The following is a 24,589-nucleotide window of genomic DNA, read 5'->3' as shown; positions in this document are numbered from 1 at the left end:
CTGCACACATCAACTTATAGCCAAGGAGGCTTTTTTTTTTTTGAATCCCTCCATAAACTGTAGCTAAAAATGGGGCAATTTCATCCAACAGTGATGCTTAATCTCCACAATGCTTTCTTTTCTGCCAAAACGGATGCAGTAATATGGTGAAATCCATAAAAACTGCTGTCAAATTTCAGATCTTGATCAGGTAACAAGCTCTAACTGAGCAACATCTGGAAGTTCAACCAGGAAACCCCATCAGTCTCACTTGACTTGAGGTTTGTTATCCTCAGTTTTGGCCACTTGGTCTTTCACAGCTGTGTTTACAAGTAGCATGCCATGTTCAAATTGTCCGCAGATGTTTTTCAAATGTAACCTACCTGAAGAAAAAGTGTTGATGACGGCTTTGGTGGGAGTTTATGTTTTGGCGAGACTTTACAACACAACAGCATCACAACGTCCTCACACTGTTTAAAAGTTTAGACAGAATATACACAGATACCTATGTTTAAAAAATACCACAGCACAAAATGTCTAAAAGCTAATTTTCTGTCAGACATGGAGTTATAATTATGTCCCGGACATTTTGAGCATGCACTCATGGGCATTCTGATAGGGGAAAGCAAAGTGCGATGGGCTCAGACTCCTGCGTTTATCAGCACGTTTAGCGTCTGTCCGACAAGAGCCAGATTGTAAGCAGGAATGTGTCCAGGCTGTAAGTGCCATGTTAAAGACTCCACTATCAGTTACTCTGTCGACTGAGAGCTCTGTGTTTATCATGTGAATAGTAGAGGAAGTCTGTACATCATAGCAACAATTTTGAAAAGTAATGCTTAATAGAAGTGTTTTTATATTGAGCCTGGGAACCAGACAAATCTGCTAAGCTCAAGTTTTCATTCGCTCCAAAATTTTCTAGCATGCTATCATCACTTTAATTAATACTTTTCTTCCCACATCGTTACTTAATTATTTGGTCATTAAAGATCATTCTGAATTAACAACATTTCTTTGATGAATTTGTGCTCAGGCTGTTTGAGGGACACAAAAAGGGCACCAGCTGCATGCAGGTGGGTCATACTTGCTCACCTTAACACCTCAAAGATGGAGAGGATTTTGAAACCAAAGTCAGGGGTATGGGAGCTTTATAGACTTTGTTTCTTGCATTCTAATAACTCTGAAAGAATTTTTTTGCAGATCCAAACAGCTGACCTAACTGATATTTATTGGTTGGAAAACACAATGGGACCACAGCATTAAGGGTACTTAGAAAGGGAACACCACATTCTCTCCACTGGAAGAGCAACCTGGAGGGCATTTTATCGTGTTTTATTGACCCGCATTTTGTGAACATGGGCACAGCGCATGTTAAGTATGTTAGCTACTACAAAAATGTCTTCTGAATGTAATTATTAATCTGGTAACATTAAATTAAAAGAATACTCTGGACATTTTGGAAAATGTGCTTGCTCACTAATCCACTCTCTCGGATAAAAGGATCAACAATCAATTTCATCTCAGTGCCTTCAGTTTGGGAGCGTGATCCATTTAGCCACAGCAGCCTACAAAGAGTGGAAGCAGCAGAAAGCAGCTAGCTCTGACTGCTAATAAAACTACACTGACATCATTTATATTTCCACAGTGTTGATACACAAGATAGAACTTTTGATGACAACTTTGACAGAGCTCGGCTATCACTTTTCCTTGCCTTCCCATGTTTGTTCTAACATTGAACACAGTGTGCTGCCTTCCAGTGAAACTTGCTGGACTTGCTGTTGAGGTTGTGGTTGTGATGACCTGAGTTGTGTACATGATATGCTTGGTGTTCAAGTAGTTAAGCTGTGAAAACACTGCTTCAAGGCAATAACAACATGGACGCCAAAAACGTTCACACACGTTCTACAGAGTAAAATCACAATATATTTACTTAGCATTCACTGAAAAATGAGCTTCCATGGCTTCCACCGTTTCTGAAAACATCAGTAAACATGTCACAACTTGTGAACTCAGAGCATTCATAAAACTTCCACTAAGGAGGCTGAGAACACCACATATGAACTCTTCTAACAACTGTTACAATCCAATTTGAAGGCAGCAGCCGATGACACTGATAAGCTGCCTTCTCATATTTCCCAGTAAGAAAGAAAACAAGCATTTTTTCCCCAAAAAATCTAATCACAGTAATCTTTTGACAAGAGCACCACACACTTCTGAATATACTACAAGAGCTGCTCCTGCAAAGTATATCCATGTTCAATGAATATAGATAAGAATAATGTTATAGAGGGGATGTTGAATATATGGCAGTGCATGAAAACACAATTGGCCTGTAATTTGATGGCAGTGAATGTGAACAATCAGCAGCTGCCTTTTAAAATCTGACACATGGTTAACTTGGTACTGTCGGCGATAGTGAATTTAAATTCTGGGGCTCATTAAAAATAACTGTGGGATAGTTGAGCTGTATAATTGTTGGCTGTAATCTACAGATGCCATGATCTTTTATTACAGCTTAACATCATATTGTATTTCATATCCAAGAGCCTTTGGCTGCATCAAATTACAGTAGTACCTTTGTGCACAGTGCTGCTGGATATTCCCATCTCCTGGCAATAATGTTACTTACACCCCAAAGAGAACCTATAGCATTTGTTTTCCTACAAACACATAATAGCAAAATTCCTGTCTCTCATGTTTGAATTAATTACTTCCTGGCTCAGTAATTATCTAAACTTATATACTTCATATTTGGTATGTTTCATGCAATGATGCAATGATGTTAAGCTTGAGCAAAGTAAAGCCTTTCAACCTATGGCATTCAGCAAAAAGTCACCAAATTACACAAGCACCCCGTAACTGCAATTCTTTAATCCCCTACAAACTATTGCTTTTATTCAACACAGTGATGTTCAAATTGGCAATCACACATTCTTCCATTTATGCACAGCCTCACCTCCTCCCTGATTGCAGTTGCTGACGGTAACACTGAGTCATCCCTCAGGAGTGGAGGGTTTGGGAATTGTAAGGTGCTGTCTGGTAGGAATGCAGTTCTGAGATATGAAGCAGCAGCAAAACACAGTGACACCATACAACGCACTTCAGGACAGCCGAACCGTTTACTCTCCACTTTCACCGTTTACACTATATTTTTGAACAACATTTTATTCACAGTAAACATGTCAATTTTTTATAAAGTGTAAACAGTAATCGGTAAACAGTAACCAGTTAACTCCTCTCTCGCCTGCAGAGAAAGTCACCAGACTCATGTAAAGTCCATCCTCAGTCATGTTTTAAACTACACAAAATGCTCTGTAAGAACTAATAAATTACATCTGACACATAAAAACAAAAAAACAAAACTAGAGGCAAACACAAATCACCTCAGAGTAGTGGGCCACATTGGGTGCCAGAATCGAAGTAATAATAGCTCAAAATTTAAGTTTTATCACATACCAGCTGCCAACACCAGTCAAAAAAAAGAAGACAGCAATGGTTAAATGTGATAAGATGAAAGCTGGGAGAAAATAAACATAATTAACTCACAAAATGCCAAGAAAGGAAATATTTGCACACCCATTTACCTTGTTAAACAGAAAAATACGGATCACCTTCTAAATTCAAGTTTCCCTCGAACTAAGACAAGCTATACTTGCCTTGTCTTGTAAATCTTTCTACTGTTATAACAACCAGCAACTCTGGTTTGATAAAAATAAATCCTTAATTCACTGCATTAGAAGTGAGTGGTGCCCATTACTCATGCAAACCTTTAAGGTAGCAAAATTAAATGACAAAAATCACCCTAAAACCCGACCACAGATGGACTCAGGCAGTCGCAGATGTCCGATATATTCATCCCATCACCCGACCCGCAATTGTAGAAAGATGGTCCATTCATTAAGTGAGCAGTCTGGTCCTATTGATCAGCGTGAACTTGCAGTCCTCGAGAGTGAGTGACCGTATGAAAAGCTTGTATCATCATCAGCCATTGTTAAGAAACAAGACAACAAAATGTATTAGCTACTGTAAACTGATGTGTTTAGGGAATTGTTTTGCCTCCACGTAAGCTCCGCCCACTTCCTAAAGTTTACCAACAGAAAAGGTCAGACTGAAAATGTGAAGTGACAGCCAACTGTTGGTGCAACAAGCCCCAGGTCAGCTTTTTAAATTTAGTTTATTTGTTAAACATTATGTTGTTAATGTGCCATGAGCTAAAGAAAACCTCAGCACAAATTCTCTTTTCAGCTCTGAGTAATATTCAAGTCTTTTAAAGCAATGACATGTTGTGCATTGCTCGAAACTGACATTTTGTTGTACCTCAAAACTTTGCTCTCTAATGAGATGGGAAAGAACAGGAGAAATTATGACTGCCAACAGTTTGGTTTGTTGTCGTGCTTTATGTTTCATGACTTATGGTCTCGAGGAAAAACACAGTTCCCAAGACAATCAGCTGAGAGCTCCGAGAGCCCCGAATTAGCTGTTTCTGCAGACTTATCGAGATGAAGTGGTACAAAAGATAACCCCCTGTCAGTTACCATTAACCACACACCTTCAGACAGCTCGCAGCCACGAGGAGAGAAAGTTGCAGCAACTTTACGACAGCCATATCTTCTTGTTCTTCTCCACAGGCTCTTTTCATCAGATATCATCATCACAGCTCTGACAAAGCTTCCCTCCTTCTAATTAAGATCGTCTGTTAATATTATATTGATTAATTTCAGATGAAGTCGAGCGCTGGCGCTAATCAGGCTATTATGAAGATTCCTCCATCAAGATCTTTCTTCTTCTCTCACGCTGTAACTTTTTGTTTGTGAGAACCATATGTCCCAAATTAATAAAGCCAGGCGGTATACTGAACCCTCTTCACTCTGTCACTGCTTGTCACAGTAGAATTGGCCTCAAACTTATTCTCTCCTTCCTTCTCTCTATCCCTGTATCTCTCCCTCTGTTCTTTCTGTTTTCGCGCAAGTGTCCCAGTTAAGAAATTGCTTACATCCCACTCAGTCTGGGGCTGGATTGAAATTTCCCATAGGGTATGTACCAATATGCAGAGAGCACACTTCGACAGATGCCATCAGAGAACAAGCATATGAATTACCAGGCAGCCTGCCATCTTTGAGTTCAGACAGAATGGCATTAATACCTGATTACGATCCAAACAACAACACAACAACAACATGAAAGCCAAAGCAACTGGGAGCAGGTAAAGGTTTCATCATTTATATATTAATGGATTTACTAACAAAGACTCTACTACCCCCTCAAAAGTTAAAATGTCATCGAAGCTGCCAACAACCAGGGGACTTTGGAGCAAAAAATAATAATAATAAAAAAGGGGGGGGTAAGAAATCAGATGCCGTCAGCAAATCACGTTCCAATAAATTAAATATTCGCCACTGCTGACCATAACTAATTCAGAAGCCATGATAAATTCATGACTACAATTAAAGAAAACACGATCCTTTTAATTTTAAATGGCTGTAAATATTGGCATTACCCAATTAAGTCACATTTAACTGTAGGAAAAGTACCTGCAAATGAACCATAAACACTCAGCCTTTATATTCAGGGAGGAAGTATAAAAGTTTCATTCAAAGTAACAAAAAAAATCAAACCTTTAGGCATGGCAGAGTTTTATAGGAGACGTTTTATATAATTCTTACATTTTATGTGTAGTCAAAGCATGATAAACACAGAATATAGAAAAATATTTCTATTTTGCAAAATGTTTCCTCAGGGTTTTGAATTTAACTGTAAGTGAAATGGCATATATAAGGAAATAAATAACAAAATAATTATTAATAAAGCAATTGGTTGATGTAATTCTGGCTATATGGTTCAAGCTATATTATTTCTATATCTTATTTTGATTATTATTATTATTATTTTTTGTAGTACATTTTTCCTTGCACAGCTACTTTTTTCCCCCTAATGCTGTTGTGTCAAATTGAATTCCCCCCTACAGAAGATCAATAAAGCTACATGTGATCTCAACTCAAAACAAAGCTTACCATAACAGATAAGTATGTTTTTACTGACATGTAACTTTAAACCACTGACTACGTTCCATATTTCTACACTCACCACACGTCATTCAACACCATCACTCCATATCTCTCACACTGCACCTTATTCTGCATTTTCTTCTGATTGATTTTTCACCCGCATTAGTCATATGTTATACTTGATATTGCTTATCTTTTGTACTTTTTATCACTGATATTTTATCTCATTCCTGTCTATTTATCCTTAGTAAATATATGTGAGTCTTCAATACAGAGCACCATTTGAGGATGACTCAAATGCAATTTGATTCTGCCTGCACCATGACAACAAAAATTCTTGAATTTTGAATCTTGAGTAAGAAAACTGTACACATTTGGGGATACAGTGATGAATAATGGGGCAGCAGATCAGATAAATGTTAATACTGTGTGTTCATATGTCTTTGAATAGTTGACAAACTGCATATTTTGTAGTTTGAATGACTTGATGGGCAAGAAGGATGACTATAACGAAAGCCGAATGTGATAGTTCACATCAGCAGTGATGAAAATAACAAATATCTCAGTGGTTAAAGAAATAAAGGATTGTAAACATTCAGTGAAGCCATGTCAGCGGATCAATAACACCCTTTGACACTGACGGTGTGTTTGTATACGTGTTTGTGTGAACTATGTATGCATGTATGAACGTGTTTCCACCTTCACCCGATTTCTCTGTCTTTCATCATATAGTGTTTCAGTTGAAGATGCATATTTGCATAAATCAGCTCTATAGATAATATTCTTTCTCGTGAGTAAAAAGAGCCCAGATGTAATTATAATGCTTTGGTGCTATAGAAATAAAATTCACCTGACATAACTTGAATAGCTTTATTATGAACACTGTAAAAAATATATTGATGATTGCATTTAAAACAACAACAACAACAACAAAATGAACAGGAAACACATACAGCACATTTATATTAACAACAAAATATTGTCTGTCCAAAATGGTCTCACTTCTTTTCTATACTTAATCAATTAACTTAATCATAAATAGTCCTCATTCACAACTTACATAGATTAGTTTTCTAGATGTTCATCCTCTCTTTATACATTATGTTCATTCTCTTTATACATATATCTCTATGTAAATCCTCTTTATATATCAATAATCAATCATCTTTGTGATGCACAATTGATATTTGTCCCTTACAAACATCCATCTCTATTCTTACATTCATAATCGATGTATAGATTTAACATCAGCATCAGCAAGCCTCATCTCATCTTCTTGAGTCCAACAAGGCTCCGTCCTTTCCTGTATGTAGTTACCTATGCACTTTCTATAGCCGGAATTTCCAGCAGTCGACATCTAGAAATAATCACACCAGTGTAACAATTTACAGGAAATGAACTGTAAACTTGACATTTTAATTTTGTAATTTCAAACTAAAATTCCAGTTTAACTTTATGAAAGTTCAGTTTGATGTAAAAGACCACAAACTCACAAAATCAAAAATAAAATAACCTTTTTATCGTCAGTGAACCATGTCAAGCACTATTTTTCTGAGGAACTTATCCATTTGTTTATTTAATTTGTTCAGTGGAGAATTTTTAACCAATATGCACTGAATTATGCCAGGCAAGAGGAATAGCATATGAATTTTTTAATTGAGTGTTTTTCCCCTTTAAGCGGCTGCTGTGTCAGCTCTTTGGCGGTGGGAAAGACAGATTGTGGTGACTTTGATAGGCCTCTTCCTGCTCTCAGCACACATCATGATAAATGGTCCATTTTGGAATCCATAATGGACACTGATGTAGAAGCACTCTTCTCTCTCCTGACATTGAACTGTCTGTCTTCTTCGTTCAGTCATCTCTCACAGCAGTCCGTTTGGAAAGTGCTGTTTGTTTTGTTTTATGCATGCAAGGAAAACCAAGTTAGTGGATTTTGTAATTTGGCTGTTTGGTTTATTTAAAGACTTAGACACTTTTTCCCTCCGTATAATTACCACACACTCATTATGCACATTTTATAGCTAATATAAAGCTTTATTAGATCTGAAATTCACGTCCAGCAGGAGCAAAGAAAGCGTGATGTGGTCCAGCCACCCACATAGAGGTTAGTCTGTAAAAGTAAAGGCAGGGCTGAAGGTTTGCTCCCACTTAACGTCTCAGTTTCTCCCCCTCAAATTAGGGAAGCACAACATCACAACATGGACACTGACTTCCTCGTGCCTTCCTCACTCCCTCTCTAATCTCTGCTGCCTCTCTCGTGCGAGGAAACAGTTGCATGTAATGTATACAAGATATAATGTGAAGCAGAAGGGAATTGAAAGAGAAGGCAGGAGGAGGGATTTAAGGAAAGGGGCAGATTGGAGGGGCGTTGGGCTCCCAGATGCCCCTGTCCCTGTGTCTATGTGTGTGTGTGTGTGTGTGTGTGTGTGTGTGTGTGTGTGTGTGTGTGTGTGTGTGCTGCTGTGCCTTGGAGATGACTGTCAGCAGGCGGTGCCTCTGAGAGAGAGGAGAGAGGGGAGAGAGGGGGGCGATGTTTCCAAAGGGGGGCCCAGTCTGTTACCAAAGGGAGGTGGAGATTTACTATCCCACCCAGTCAAAGTGTCTCACTGGTGCTCTGACACACACACACACACACATGCAGAGATACACACGCACACACATAGTCACACACACACTCAGACATACTGCAAACTCTCCACAGGAAACTCTGAGCCATAATGCGAAGGCACCTCAGAGCAGACGGGTGCATTGCTCAAACCAAGTGGGATACGGTGCGGCTTTGATAGTGCGTTAATTACTCATGTGATGTGATACAGATGTCTGGGGGCTTCAGCCGAAAGTTTGCCTGACGCTTTCCAAGGGGGCCAGGCAGACATTTTAGAAGAGGTAGGTGAAAACCAAACGTATTTATTATTTATGGACAGATCAGTTTGCGTGCTGTCACAGATCCCAGCAGTGTCATGCTGATGCTAAACTGTGATGCTACTTGAAGGGCTGGCTGCTAAATAGTTCTTTGTGTACTTGGTGACAGCTGGGACTTTGAACAGGAAGAACTCTGGGCTATAAGAGTTGCCTGTGCTGTGACATGATGAAAAGGGCTTCACTATCGATCTGACAGTTTGAAACTTTATCTGCTCTTTAGACCAGGAGTTTCGGGGGAATGAATTACTGTGATTTTGTCCAGAAAGTTTGGTGTTTTTTCCTGTGAAGAGGTAGCAAAGGTGACGATAACTCAGTATAAAAAAAAGACATACAGAATTTAGTGAACTCAACTGATCTTTTCTCATTTGTGTAAGGTCTCTTTTATTTATTTAGGTTAATTAAACCTAAAATAACCAGTAGTTATTTTCAGAACACGAGTTCTTCAAACCTGAAGTCTGATGAGTTAAATTAATGTACTGTACAGGTGAGGTCCAAGACACATGATCAGCATATTAGCAGACCTCCCAGCATGCTGTAGTTATAAAATATATAATAAAAACTTGCTGTGAGTTTTTAAAACACTTTGAGATAAGTCACAGTTGCTTGTTTTCACAATAATAAAAACAGTGTGAAACATGATGAAGGTTAGTATTAAAATTGCATAATAAGATCTTTATCTAAAATGAAGAGATTACTTTTTAAACTAAGAAAATGTAAAAAGAAGTCAACTTTGTATGTAAAGTTTGTCGGACTGAAGAGTAGCTGGTTCAACTTAGTATATTAAGCTTAATCAACATGTTTTCTCAAGTACAACTTAATTAAAAGTATCTATTTTCAAAGTACCACAGAACTTGTAAACAGTTCTTCTAACTGAAATACTTTGTCTTGAAATGTTGAATTGAATGAATGTACTGTACAGAGTTCAATCAACTCATTAAATTGAGTTTCTCAGGAAACATAATCAGCATGCTAGCAAACTTCTTATTTATAGTTTAAAGAAATCATATATTATGAAAACTGTGTCTCTGAATTAATATCAAGCTTTTGTCATTACAACATTACCTGAACTTGTTTTTTGCACATTCAGTCAACTTAAATTCTAAGACAGCTCTAACACTAACTTTTTGTAAGAAAAAACAGTTTATTTTTACAGCAAGCAGTCAATATTTAGTGATATCTGCTAGATTCATTTTAGAAAGGAAATGCAGCTCTGTTTATAGAGTAGAATGTTGTATATTTGCATCAGCTTGCATCAAGTCAGACCAGTGTTTAGCATTCTCTTCCTATTTGATCTTTTTTTCTTGCTTGTTGTCACGGTCATAAACTAGAAACCATGAAGGTCCATACTGAATTTGGTCTGACAACCTCTACACTCAAAATTGAATAAATTTAAACTCTTTGTCTGCAATTAAAACTGAGTTTTCAAAGGAAATCAAATTTGTTTGTAAAATTCAGTCTGAACAGTTGTTAAACGTGTTTTCTCAAGTAAAACGGAATTGGTGTCAAATCTATTTGAGAGGAAAGGTTTGTTTTGAATCATTGCAAAATTACCTCATCTTGTTCTCTAATTCAGTCAATATAAAATCTTAAAGCAGCCTGGACACTTACAATTTATTTTGAAGCTACTTCAAGGACCTTTTATATTTTGTTGATTTTGGAGGCCCCTGTGGACAAAAGCAGTAGTGTCTCATATATATATATATATATATAATATGTACATTAGCTTAAGAAAAATCTCTCACAGGCTCGTTCATGGCAGGCATGAAGAAGAACTAGTAACCAATCTTTTTGCAGATGGTCTCATTAAGTTACATAGGTCATGTGGAAGCATCAGTAATAAAATGAGATTGTTTCATAATTCAAAAGTCCTTGTAGTAGCTTTAAGTTAAAACAAAGTGTAATATTAATATAAAATAAGGATTTGAACAAGAATCCAAGGTGTAACTAGGCCTATATATTTTGATTTTGTTTTCTTGCTTTGAGAAAAAAATCAACCCTGCAGCACTTCTACTATGTTAATAAACAAAAAAGTTCTTTGTTTTGTAACCATGTTTAAACCTTTCTAAATTAGAAACAGAGGGAGAATGCAAAACTAAGGAAATCATTCAGCTGCGAACCCACGCAAGGGGCTCACTGTGAAGACGAAGTAAATCCTCGCTGTGTAGCTGCAGCATTATTGACACAAAGACATAACCGACAGCTCCTTCTTCCAGGAACGACTCGGAGCAAAAGAGATGCCCGATGCGCTCTGCCTCTGCCTCATCCGTAAATGTCTGACTGTAACCAGCCCTGGCATCTTCCATCTGTGCCCCTCTGGCAAAACCTTTTTGAAGTCTTGAAGAAGTTGTTTAACTTCCTCACAGCTTTTGAAAGGACAGTAATGCTGTTTAACTTTCCTGTAACTGATGCATAATATTCCACTTTGGTTGGATTTTAAGGGGAAGCAAAATGTGATACAACCTGTTTTTTATGTATTTATTTATTTTACTAAATTTGTTGTCTGAAAGCTAACCAAAGTTTCCTTGTTTCCTCACCAGTGATATATTGGGACAGTATTTCAATCAACAAAATCAAAGCGCCGAGTGTGTTCCATAATGGGCATCCCAGCTGTGCATATGTTGGTGCTAATGGCCTGTATGGCAGCCAGAGGAATGTGCCAGAGAAACAGCGCTGAAGCAGACAAGGCTTCTCTCCCAGGCTCCCTCGTCCACTCCACCCTCCAGTCTACAGCTTTCTCCAGCACCGTCCGTCCCGGTACATCGGGGCCTGGCCTTCCTCTCCCAGCGGTCGGTGCACAAGCTGTGGGATCTCAAAATGCATCTGTTGTAAAGAGGCCAATCCCACCTCCAATGTGCACTGGTCGCACCTCCATTAACAACTATTTTAAGTACATCAACACCGTAATTTCCATTTTAGTGTTTGTGGTCGGTCTGGTCGGCAACGCCACCCTGTTGAAGATTATATACCAGCACAAGTGCATGAGGAACGGGCCTAATGCCCTCATTGCCAGTCTGGCATTAGGGGACCTCATCTCCATAATCATTGGTTTACCCATCAATACATACAAGGTACATTTTTCACTCTGTTTGTGCATGTTTAATTGAAGTTTAAACCTTATTTTTCAAATCTAAGCTCCTGACTGACAGGTCTCTGTGTTGATATGATGAAATGCAGCAACAATGGAGGTGATATGCAGAGATAAAGTGGAATACTACAGACGGGAAAAGGGGGGAGGGGTTTAAGGGAGTGTGCAAATAGACGGGAAAGTGTAATCAGTCGGACTTGGTTATCTTCCACGTGTGAGCAGATTAGTGATGAGAGGAGCAGGGATATCGCTGGCTTGAATAAACATGGGACTCAGGCTGTAGTCACACATGGCAGTGGCCTTGTATTGACCTGAGACATTAGTCACTGACCCTTATCTAGAAGTTTTATTTTTCCCCAAAAAAGTACTCAGTGCTACTCAAGTAATAAATCACTTGTGGAGTTTTGAACTCAGTTCTTCATTAAAGCCCCATCTATAATGTTTTATCCAAATATATGTGAGGGGAATAAGTCTGACTAATACTGTAGTGTAAATAAAAATCTTAACATTTATGGTGGTTTATTTATGGTTCATAATTAAAAGCACTGGCTTTATTCCTGTGTTTATGATCATTATTGATGTAAACAAACCTTTTATCTGTGTCAGAAAACATTCAAAATGTCATAATGTATCAGTGAGTTTCCAGCCTCTTTTATTTCCGTTAGCTAAGAATTAGCTCACTATGTTAATATTGCATTTAGTAGTTGTCTAATAATTATGAACAAACATGGACCAATTTGTTGTTTTGCAAGTTCCAACTAAGTCTCAAGTCTTTGCACTCAAGTCCTGAGTAAAGTCCTGAGTTCTAAACTTTGAGTTTTGAGTCTGAGGCGAGTCATAATGTAACAGTGAGATTCCAGCCCTCAAAAAATTTAGAAAGTTACTTAGCTGTTAAGCTAACATTAGCCAAGAATAAGCTCACAAGCTGTGTTACTTTTACATTTAGTAGTTGTCTTTTGTTTTTACTAGCAGAGGTGGGTCAAGTCTTTGCTTTGCAAGTCCCAACTAAGTCTCAAGTCTTTGCATTCAAGTCCTGAGTCTCAAACTTTGAGTTTGGGACTAGTGATTACTAGCAGTGGAAGACCAAATCTCTGTTTTATAAGTCACAAGAAAGTCTCAACTTTTTGGACTCAAATCCCAAGTCAAATCACATCAAGCAGCTTCTTGGCACAAGTCCGAGTGAAGTCACACATCTGATGATTCATTTATACAAAAGACCTGTTAATCGGTCAGAGAGCGATAGCTGGTTTCAGTTTTGTGTTTTGATTTTTGATGACTCACTAACACACTTTTGTTTACTTTTGGATTACGGATTGTGCCTTTAAAATACGAAGCATTTAATGATGATAGATCACGGTTAGGGATGCTGTCCTGGGTTGATTTACAGCAATAAATAATGTCATCGCTTGTATAATAATAAAGAATAATGTAAAAACGGAGTGATCAGTCAGCCTGATCTTCTCAGTGCATCATGGGTCACCACTTTACAAGTGAAAAATGAGAAAGCCACCTGGTTAGAATTAACTTGGGACTTTGAGGGCACAGCGACTTTGTTGTCTGAGCAGCACATGTGCAGAAAGGGAAACAGAAATCTTACGGGGGGAACAGTTTATGGCACAAACAAAGAAAGAGCCACGTCTACAGTGCTGAAACCATGTTGAAGCCCTTTGTTCACTTCCTTGAGGCTGTTTCCAAAAATAATCAGGTACTTGTACCCTAAAAACAGTGACGTGGGCTCCTTTCCTCTCTGCTGCTCTTCTGCGCTCCTGGGAAACTTAAACGGCACAAGGAAACAATAGAGGGCCAGGATGCGCCGTGAAGCTCTTCCTCTAGCTTCAGCTTGTTTAATGCGGGTTGTATCGTACTGACGGAAAAGTGCCAAAAGACCACTTTGATGGAGACAAAGGTCTCAACACACATGACCCTGACTTATTTTCCCAGAGGAAGAAATACTGTACGAGGTTGTGGAAGTGGATCTGAGATACTAGTGACAACAGTGACTTATTATTAACGCTTGGATGAGTTTTGAGAGGTTGCATGTTTGCAGGAGATGTGAAGGTTTAGCAAAAATGTTATCAGCTGATGAGCTCCATATGGTCCGTGTCAGACTAAACTCACTCTGACGTTAACATGACGTTGAGGAGTCTTTGATGTGCCTCGGCCTGCAGTCAAATTGCCTTAGATAGATTTTAATGATGGTCAGCTTGAAAAGTGAGATTAATATTTCCCTTCTCACTCCAGAGACAATTTATTTTAATAACATAATTTACTTACTGATACACTGACCATGCCAAACAGTGATTTAATGACAAATTATGTTAGTGTGTATGTGATAAATGTTAACAATGATACAAATGTGATTGAATTCCCCTAAAGCTTAAGTTAATGTGTGCTTTTTCCACCAGATCCTGATGACAGAATGGCCTTTTAGTTATAATAACTTTGGCGTGTTCCTGTGTAAGCTGGTGCCCTTCCTGCAGAAAGCCTCTGTGGGCATCACCGTTCTTAACCTGTGCGCCCTCAGTGTGGACAGGTCAGTTCTTTCACTCTCCACACACACAAGGGTCATTGGTAAACCAGCAAAAGGTCTTCAATATAACACTCATTGAGAAGTGGAACAAATCATGTCGTACCCCAAAAAAACTTAATACTAACACTCTAATTCATTTTTTGTGAAAGTTTAACCATAACCCTTTAAAGGAATTTCTAAAAAAAAAAAAAAAAAAAAAAAAATTCTAAATGTGCTCTGTGCCAACTTAAAACAATGAAAAAATGTTTAAACACCTACTGATACCTGTAGGTGTTTAAACTGTTGGTCCTTTAAAGTTGTGTACCAGATTTCCATCAACTCCATCAGATTTGTACAAAAACATGATTTAATCAGGCAAAAAAAAGATTTAGCTAAACCCCAAAGACCCCTGTCTCACTTCCTGGTTTAAAAAAGGCAAGAATACTGCGCAAGCACTGAAACTCTCTATTTTTCAACAAATTCAATAAATAACATTGCTGTTGTTTTTGTCTCAGCCATAACATATCAACTCTAACCCTTTTAAATCAAAGCTAAATAAGACACAAACTTTGTGAAATTAAAAATTGTAACATTTTGTCATTGTCATAATTACATTATGTTGTAACTAACAATTATTTTCATTATGGTCTATAAAATGTCAGAAAATATTTACATATAAGAAGCTGAAATCACAGAATTATGACTTTAAAAAATACTCAAACTGATTAATTGATTATCAAAATAGTTTTTAATTAAATTAATAATTGATTAATAATTGATTAAACCATCAGTTGTTGGGACTCTAAAAAAATTAATCACAAGGAGCTTGGCCTGGTACAAGGTTTAATAGCCAAGAGTTTGATCTTTTCCAATACATGTTCCCAGCATAATTCAAGAGTAAAAATCAAAGTTTTGTCCCCTGTAGAAACATATGAGAGCAGCTGTGTTCCTCTACAGTTACATGATCTTGTAAATCAAGCACCATGTTTGTGCACATCCTAAAATCTGAAAGAATCACAATTATTCCAGATATGTTTTTCATGGCTGAAAAAGCAGACACTGTTGCACACAATTTGAAGAGGCAGACAAATGATCGGAAAGAAAATTAAACAAATTCGATTTGTTTTCCAAAATGCATTAATATTTTGATTTGATTTGATTCTAGTTTAACAACATGAAGATGTGGTTAGTTGAGGTGATGATCACATTTCAGGAAATTACTCAGTCAGTCAATACTGATTCTCAGTGGGATGTTATTCATCTCTCTGCTCTTCTGTTTGTTGCCTCAGTGCTCAAAACTTTTTGTGAAGAGCTCTTTTACAAGACGCTCTAATGGAATTAGTTGGAGTCATTTATTTTCTCTGCAACATTAAGTGTGTGATTCATGCACTGTAAACTCTACATATGCTGTTATTATTAAAAACATGATCGCAAACATCCTGACAGGTTCTTTTATAATACTGCCTTAATAGAAATTCCCTGATGAATAAATGATGATCATGAAGTGCTGAAGCTCGGTGTCATCTCACTTCTTGCACCAGACACAACTTGAGAGATAAGAGGCTCTCCTGCCTGCTCTGCCCAGGCTCCAAGGTTCAACTAGGCAGACGTTTTATTAATGACCTCTATTATGAGAAAAAGAAAGGCTGCAGTGCTGCACAGTTGTGTTCAAGAGCAGATGCTCTCCATTTGTTTCCAGGAAATGTGTAGCATATCTTTGTGTGTGTGTGTGTGTGTGTGTGTGTGTACTTCAGACTCTTTTGTATCTTTTCAATGTTGGAGGAAGAGAAAAAGGTGGATACATTACCACTTAGTAAAATATAAATGCCGCCATGTTGTTCAACAGAGAAATTCAAATGTGTCATGAAAAATATATTGTTTTTGCCATAAAATCTTGATGCAGGATTTTACTAAAACATTTCGACAAGTGGTTTCCATTAATGAAACAAACAAGCAAACAAGTATTCAGTGCACAGGAAACACAAGCCAACAGACAGACCTCTCTGCCAACATGGGCCAGTCTGTTTGGAGGCTTCACAAAAATATAAATATTAGATATTTAAAATAAACAATTGATCATCTCTCCTCATTAATTCTTAACATTTTGATATTCTTTGCTGACTGAGCAGTTTGTTGTGTTTGGTGTGCTGCCATGCATAAAGAAAACACTGTTAGCTTTGTCAGTCAGGAGAGACAAAGAAAATGATGACTTTACTGATTTCTATTTAATGATGGAGCAGTGAGTGAAAACAACTGAACTGCTGCAGCCTTGTTTCAATTAATAAATGGGCTTTTTAATGTCATGGTTATTGTGTTACATTTTATACTTTCTCATTTCAGTTTTCTTATTTGTATCCAAGCAGTGCTTTATTATTTCTGCTGCAGTAACTCACTATCCTCTAATCATATTTTAGATTTAAAGAAAAGCAGAACTCTGTTGCATAATTAAAAACTGTTTGTTTACTAAATCCAAGTTCATTGATGGAAACCAAAACTAAATAGAGTTTAAGTAGTATGGAGATGCTCGCTTAACCCAAATAAAATAAACAAATTAACAAAAACTGCACTGTAATCCTTAAGAAAACATTGTATTGTTTCATAGTTGGCTAAAAACTAAACAAAATTTGACAAAATATTTGAGTTTCAGAGATTTTATTTCCTGCATTCTGGTGACTTTTAAAGGATGAAAATAACAAAACAATAAGCACACTGCAACAGCATTTTTGTGTTGAATACCTTTAATTCTTAGCAAAGAATATAGAATGATAAGTCCCTCTAGTGTGAACTTGTGTAAATCTCTAGCAGAAACTAATATTCATTAGTTCATTAGCATTTATTTATTTATTTAGTTATTTTTGCCCCTGTCCCTAAAAGAGGAGTGCAGCTGTATTGCTAAGAGTCGGCACGCTGTACAGTGTCAGAAAAAGGGGAAAAGTTGTGAAAGAAAAGCGCACCTAGCTAAAAAGTTAACAAAACCTTACACTGTTTGCTAACTAGATAAAAAATAGTTAGTTAGCCTACTCATAATTGTGTGCAAAAGTTTCATGAAAAAATACAAAACACATAACTTATGGTGCTAGCAAAAGGGCAAACAAAGGCAACCAACAAACCCAAAATGAAAGACATAAAAAAAAAAAATCAAAGTCCAGAATCCAGAATCCATATACCAAATTCAAAAGTACACAGAAACAATGCAAAGCAAAAATCCACCTGATAAGACACAGGGAGCTCATACAAACCGACAAGGACGAACTAGCAACTAAGGAAGTAAAGACAGGTTTAGATACACTAGGGAGGATATCAAGACACATGTGAAGGCAATCAGGAACAGGTGAAAATAATCAGTGATCAGAAAGAATGGGAGACAAAGACAGGAAATAAAAAAAAAAAAAAGACACACAAGGGACATACCAAAATAAAACAGGAAGTGACTAAAAAAATGGCATGGACCATAACAAATGGTACACTTAAAGAACAGGCAACAGCAGAGGAAAAAATATTAGTTACACCAATACTGGACCACATAATAAATTGGAGTTTTGAATTTTGGCGCAACAGATTTAGAGTAAAAAAAAAATTTTAAAGGCAAGTTTATAAGTTTAATAAAACAGTTTTTAAAGTTAAAACATGATTTAATCTGGTTTTAAAAATGAATCCTTGTGGTGCAACCCAGTCAATATGTCTGATCCATCCTTTACACCTGGACCCTGACTCTGTGCCTGCCCTTCACAGGTACAGGGCCGTGGCATCCTGGAGCCGAGTTCAGGGAGTGGGCATCCCTCTGTTGACCGTCATTGAGATTGTGACTATTTGGGTGCTGTCACACATCCTGGCAGTGCCAGAGGCTATCGGCTTCGACATTGTCCGCTATGACTACAGAAATCAAAGCATGCGCACCTGCATGCTCAACCCCCAGAGTCAGTTCATGGTGGTAGGTTGTCATCCTTCTCTTATCATTTTTGGATAAGAATTTTGCTTTTAAGGGTTTTTTTTCTGTCCCAGTGTTTTGCTTGTTATGAGGCCAAGATGTGTTGTATAGTACATTCTGTCAAAGTGCTGATACAGATGTGTAGTGGAACTTTGTCATAAAGAGACAAAACATTTCTGAACTAATATAGATAGGAAACCCACCTGCAGGAGGAATACTCAAAGTGAAAGTGCAAGTCCAGCCTAATATTTCCTTTATCTTAAAAGCATGCGTTGTTTGTTTGGACTTAATAAGTGTTTTGAATGTCCAGTTGGCACGCCAATGTGCTATTTTGGTTATAGGGAGATATATTTTAAGAGCAACCGTAAAATCACTCACCTATAATATTTCCTGGCAATAAATAATTAAAGAGATAACTAGAATACCAACCCACTGATTCTTATGTCTCCATCCAAATTCACACTTCAAGCCAGGATAGTGAGTATTTGACAGAGCTGGGACCAAGACATTGTTTTGTAAGTCACAAGTAAGTCTCAAGTCTTTGTATTCAAATCCGAGTCATGAGTCAAGTTCCCAGTCAAGACTGACAAGTCTCATTCAGTTCTAAATTGTGAGTTTTAAGACATAAACAAGTCTTTCTGCTCTTCGTGCAACTTCACTTTTTTCCCAAGACTGTTCTACCTAGTCCTGCCTTGCTGTGCTGTGAAAGGTTACTACTACTGAGCTCGACAACATGTCCGTGTGATTGGCAGAGACCCTTTCTAATGTGGTGAAACGGTTTATTTTAAACATAAACCATGTTTTTTTGTTCCTAAACCTACCCAAGTAAACAAACAAACAAAAGTGGATTTGGAGAATTACTGAGAATGAATAATGACATAGTTGATTTAGGAAATGAAGGGAAATTAATTGATTTGTGACACTTTTTAAATAACTTTTTAATCTTTGGATTTTGGGGAAGCTATGAAGTATTTTCAAGTCTATTTAATACTAAAAATATTTTTAATACAGTATCACTTTAAGAAATAAGCCTGGTCCACTCACTCTCTCCAAGCGATTGTGGCCTTTTTCACATCCTTGAAGCACATAATTGATTGCAGGCCAAGAGTAATTACTGAAGCCTGAAATCTGGGGCCTCAAACTGAGCCACATGTGTGCATCTATTCCATATGCTTAAAACTGGGGTAATCTCTCTCAGATATCAGCAATACAATGCTGAGGTCTGAGCAAACTGAACCCCTTAACAGCATTATTTGAATAGCAATGAAATAGTACATTTTCTCCTTTAAAAGACTTTCTTAACAAACTTTGCTTTGTTCGTTCTCAGTGTGTATATGGGCCAAAGTTTGGAGTAGATTCACAAAGATTACATTTTGTTTTTGTTTTTCGTATAAATTGCGTAATGCGTTTTGGTCAAGTTGATAGGATTTTGAAATTGTGGTATTTTTAAAGAGCATACTTGCCATGGTTTTTAGAACCACGGCGAGCCAGATGGGCCAGAAGTGGTTTGTTTTCAGGCTTCCTTCACGGCATTGACCACACATGTAGCACTGCTGTGGCGTTGGAGTGCAGGGTTAGTCTGGTGGTGGTTTAGGTCTGGGTCAGGTTCAGTTACAATGACATTGATTCTTATAACTAGGGTTGAATGAAATCATTCCCATTTTACTTCTATAGTGGAGAAGAATATCCCACATGATGTTAAAGGTCCAGATGAAACAGCACTTCAAGATATCTGGCATCCATTTTTTTGTTGTATTTCTGAGTGAAACAGGATGAGCAGGAGGAACATAACGCTGGGAGGAATTTAATTTGAACACTGAAAGGTGGTTGTGTCGTATCCTGACAAACAAGCTCCTGCTAACAAATGAATCTTAGTTCTGCTAAAAGATTGGATGATGAGTGGCATGATATTAAGGGTGAAACGGCTCCAGATCATAAGATACACACACAGCTCTTCTCAGCTCACTAGAACAGCTGTAGTCTGCCTGTCTGTGACACAAAGTTCAATAGTGATTGGCCATTACTCATGAAGTATGACCAATCAGATAATGCTGTGAGCGTGACATTGAGCGAGGCTACAGAGATACAATCGAAAAGTTTTGTTATCTGTTGCACCCATGCTGTACATATTATTGGTTGAAATTGACTGAGTCAAGCCAAGCACACACCATAGTTTGTTTCATGGGAAAACATGATTTGGTTTTGATATAAGAGTACAAAAAAGATTTTGGGCTATTAAATTGGTGCAAAACATGACCAGAGATATGATCTACAATTTGGTATTGACTTTATAAGAGATATCCTCAGTCTGGAGGGAGGTGTAATAGGAGTCTTTGGTGAGAAATATGCAATTACAGAAAATGAACAGAGAGTTGTAATAGGTCCTAGGAGGTTTTACACCAATTTAGATTGTATGTGAGATGACCAGAAAGAATTATGGGTTGCACGGTCCCTCATAGGGTAGGACAGTTCGAATGATGTGTGTGCAAGATGTCAATGGAGCAGCTGGAAAATTATGGCTTAAAAAAAACATCAAATATTCTTTTGTTTAAAATAATAGTAATAATTCATGCATTTATTTGAAGTATATCTCACTGTTTCATATGTGCTTACTTATTTGTAGTTCTATACGAATGCAAAGGACTGGTGGCTGTTCGGCTTCTACTTTTGTGTGCCACTGCTCTGCACAGCTGTGTTCTACACTCTGATGACCTGCGAGATGCTCAACCACAGGAATGGCAGCCTTCGGATAGCGCTCAGTGAGCACCTCAAACAGGTTGGACAATACGTGTTTGTTTCACTAAAAGTAAGATCCGTAATGACTTAAGTGACGTGGCTCACATTGGCTCAGGCAGCAGTTTTTATTACATTGTTTTAACCTCTAACCCTCAGTTACACAAACTTAGTCATCTGCTGTCTAATGGAGGGAAATTCATTGTTTCTTTCTGCAGAGGAGGGAAGTGGCCAAAGCCGTCTTCTGCCTCGTCCTCATCTTTGCCCTGTGTTGGTTCCCACTGCACCTCAGCAGGATCCTGAAGAAGATGATTTACTACTCAAAGGAAGAGAAGCGCTGTGAGCTGCTCAAGTGAGTTAAAACAACCCTCTTACACAAAAGTTTCTCTAAGGTAAAGAGTGGCACTGTTATTTTGTGACTTTTTTAAAAAATATTAATTTGGGATCTCACCTGATTTCCTTGTGGATTGAGAAAATGTCAGTAACCTTTCCAGTAGGGTTGGGTACCGTTCAAATTTGGATCAATACAGTACCAGCACCTGGTGGTACCTTTTTTTCAGTACTTTACTCTCTCTGTAATAAAAAAAAATGATAATAAATATGCTAAGCCAACCAAGGCAGTGAAAACCAGTTATCTCCAACAAAAACGTATCCTATGAGCTAATTAATAACTTGAAAATGTTGATGAAGCTTTTGTTGACTGACTTACAGTTTTGTTGTCCGTGGATGGTTATGTTTTGCAGCTGTTAAGATGGGGGCTTAACTTTAAGGCTATGAAAATGGTGCATTGTTCAGCATTTTGTGTTTGTTGGACGTGTCGCCCTCACCAGCTTTGCATTTCACGTTACATATTCTGCAGCAAGTGTTGTCTGTGACAATTTTAACCACACTTGCAGCTACTTCCAGTGTGCTATTGTCCAGGATCACTGCAACTTGAACAAGCTGCTGCTTGCCCTAACATTACTCTGTCTCTGTCTCTATACTCTGTATTGTTCTCTCACCCAAACGCAGTCCCAGGTATCCAAATCTGGCACCAATTGATTTAATGTTAATTGGTACTCTGTAGGACCAAAGTAATTCAGTCGATACACTTAAGAGTACAGAGTTTGTTACCCAAACCTAATTTTCCACTCACCCACTGAAACGATTTTTATAAAAATGTTTCCCGGTCAATATGAAAACAAATTTGCATCTTTTTACTTTTAAAAAAGTTAACAGAAACAAGGCAGATTCCACCAGAAGTGTTCACTGTTAAACGCAAATGAAATAGCATCCAAAAAGGTTTAAATGCCCTCATTGGTGAATCGTGTCTCAGTCTTTCTACTGTTTTCTCTTTTCAGTTTCCTGTTGGTCCTGGATTATCTTGGTCTCAACCTTGCAACAATCAACTCCTGCATAAACCCCATTATCCTCTACTTTGTCAGCAAGAAGTTTAAAAACTGCTTCAAGGTATAGTAGCTCCCCACAACAGATGGATATTAATGCATGCAACACTCTCAAGTGCACGCTTGTTATCTCTTTCTTTCACATACACACACACGCACACACATATACGCACATACACAAGCATGCACACACAATATTTAGTCTGGCCAGTAAAGCAAACAGTGAACTGGGGCCTTTGTCCATGACACAGAGGCTGTGACGGTGATGACATTCCATGAGTAACATGTAAAAGCAGTCTGGTGATTTATGTATTCACTTTGTATAGCTGAGGTCACACACTGCAAACGTCTGTCAAAGGGACCTGAGCTGGAGATAAACCATGCCTCAAGTTTGCACGTTAACAGAGTTGTGGGAGGGAGGGGCATGGGGGAGCAAACGAGAGAATAGCTGAACACGTGTTAAAGGAACAGTTTGAGATATCAAGGCTACCGTCAGGATCTGGTTAGCTTAGCTTAGCATAAATATTGGATACAGGGGAAACAGCTAACGTGGCTCTATTCAAAGACAGAAAGACTTGTCTACCAGCACATCTAAAGCAGGCTAAATAACATGTGATATCAACCAGTGGCGACTCGAGGAAGCTTCAGCCTATGATGCTGTAGATACTCCTTTAGCGTAATTTCTGTTGTATGTTAGTCACATACTTATTTTTTAACTCAGACCATGATCTTTTGCTGATCTCAACCAATTAGTTTCTGTGCCTTTATTTGGAAAGTCTTCCCAGATGTCACATATTTATCTTTCCTAGCTTGACTTCCCCTGCTGTTCTGCATAGAGGGCAACCACTGATTTACAAAACTCATGAGATTTGTATACGGTGTTTAATCATTGTGCATTGTACAAACTAAATATATTTCATAATGTGACAACACTGAGCTGAACAAAAAACACTTGGTTAGTGTTAGAAAGATCATAGCTTGGGTTAAAATGATCATTCTTGCAACATCTTTTGCAGGTCTGGGGTTCCCTTCTAGACACGACTTAGCCCTGCACATGCAAACCTGATGCTAGTGGGTCATACTTTGAAGTGTAGGCCAACTGACACACCTGCCATATCTGACAAGTCAGGAGAGAGAACATGTTGCTCTCTGCCAAGAAATACCCCGGCATAAAGCCACTCATAACTTTGCAACTTGTTGATTTCATACTTTGGGTTTGTACAGATTAAACAAACAAGATACAGCATGTTGTCAGTTTTAGAGGTACTGTTAGGTGGAATATTAAGCTATGGACAAAGCTAGGCTAGTTGTTTTCCCCAATTTAAGTCTTAATGCTAAGCTAAGCTAACCATATCCTGGCTGTAGCTTCACATTTATCATACAGATATACAACTGCTATCAATCTTCTCATTTAGCTTTGCAAAAATTAGAAAAGTATTCTCTGAAATATTTATCTTCTTCTAATGTTTCTCTCTTTTTCTTCTCTTCACATGTTCTTCCAGTCGTGTTTGTGCTGTTGGTGTTACTCTGACAACCAGCTGAGCAGCATTGGGCCCATGAATGGTACCAGTATCCAGTGTAAGAGCCCAGAGCCCAACAACCTCCATACTGATCGCAGCATGAGGAAAGACAGCGACTGATCTCTCACCTGAGGAATATTTTCAAGCTCTTAAATATACCCAACAGCTTGTAAAACGCAACCGAGGCTAAGCAAACAATGTATACATCAAAAAGTACTTTTTCAGACAATAAATGCACATCCTTGGAACCCCTGAGGCGAAAAAATGAACCTGGCAGAGGATGGATGGATCCGGAAAGGAACAAACAACACACTTGGTTTACAGCACTCTGACGTTGTCCAATCCTCTCAGCGGGAGAAACTTCTTAAAACAAACTCCTTGTATTCCCACACCCACAGACAGTGATGCTGTAGCGTGAGACAGAGGGGGGGAGAGTGGGATGAGGAAGAGGAGGAGGAGAACTCTTTAACAGGATGCAGCTGAAGAGTGACTATAAATTACTCTCAATCAGTAGCTGAGTGTGCTA

The 24,589-nt window shown here is 38.0% G+C and overlaps 1 protein-coding gene across 1 annotated transcript; it reads left to right on the top strand.

The window, feature by feature from the left end:
• The first annotated feature begins 8,612 nt into the window (after nt 1-8,612).
• ednraa (endothelin receptor type Aa) lies at nt 8,613-24,352 on the top strand. The gene is made up of 8 exons (XM_084715138.1): nt 8,613-8,867; nt 11,441-11,971; nt 14,394-14,521; nt 18,230-18,428; nt 21,049-21,201; nt 21,377-21,510; nt 22,499-22,607; nt 24,046-24,352. Exons 2-8 carry the CDS (start codon nt 11,498-11,500, stop codon nt 24,181-24,183), a joined length of 1,335 nt encoding a protein of 444 aa, XP_084571264.1. The 5' UTR covers nt 8,613-8,867; nt 11,441-11,497; the 3' UTR covers nt 24,184-24,352.
• Nucleotides 24,353-24,589: the final 237 nt, after the last annotated feature.

Source organism: Lutjanus erythropterus, chromosome 3 (genome assembly GCF_056507025.1).
Source record: "Lutjanus erythropterus isolate fLutEry1 chromosome 3, fLutEry1.hap2, whole genome shotgun sequence".
Lineage (NCBI taxonomy): Eukaryota > Metazoa > Chordata > Actinopteri > Lutjaniformes > Lutjanidae > Lutjanus > Lutjanus erythropterus.
Note: the sequence above shows the minus strand (reverse complement) of the source record. Positions and strands in the feature narration are given on the sequence as shown.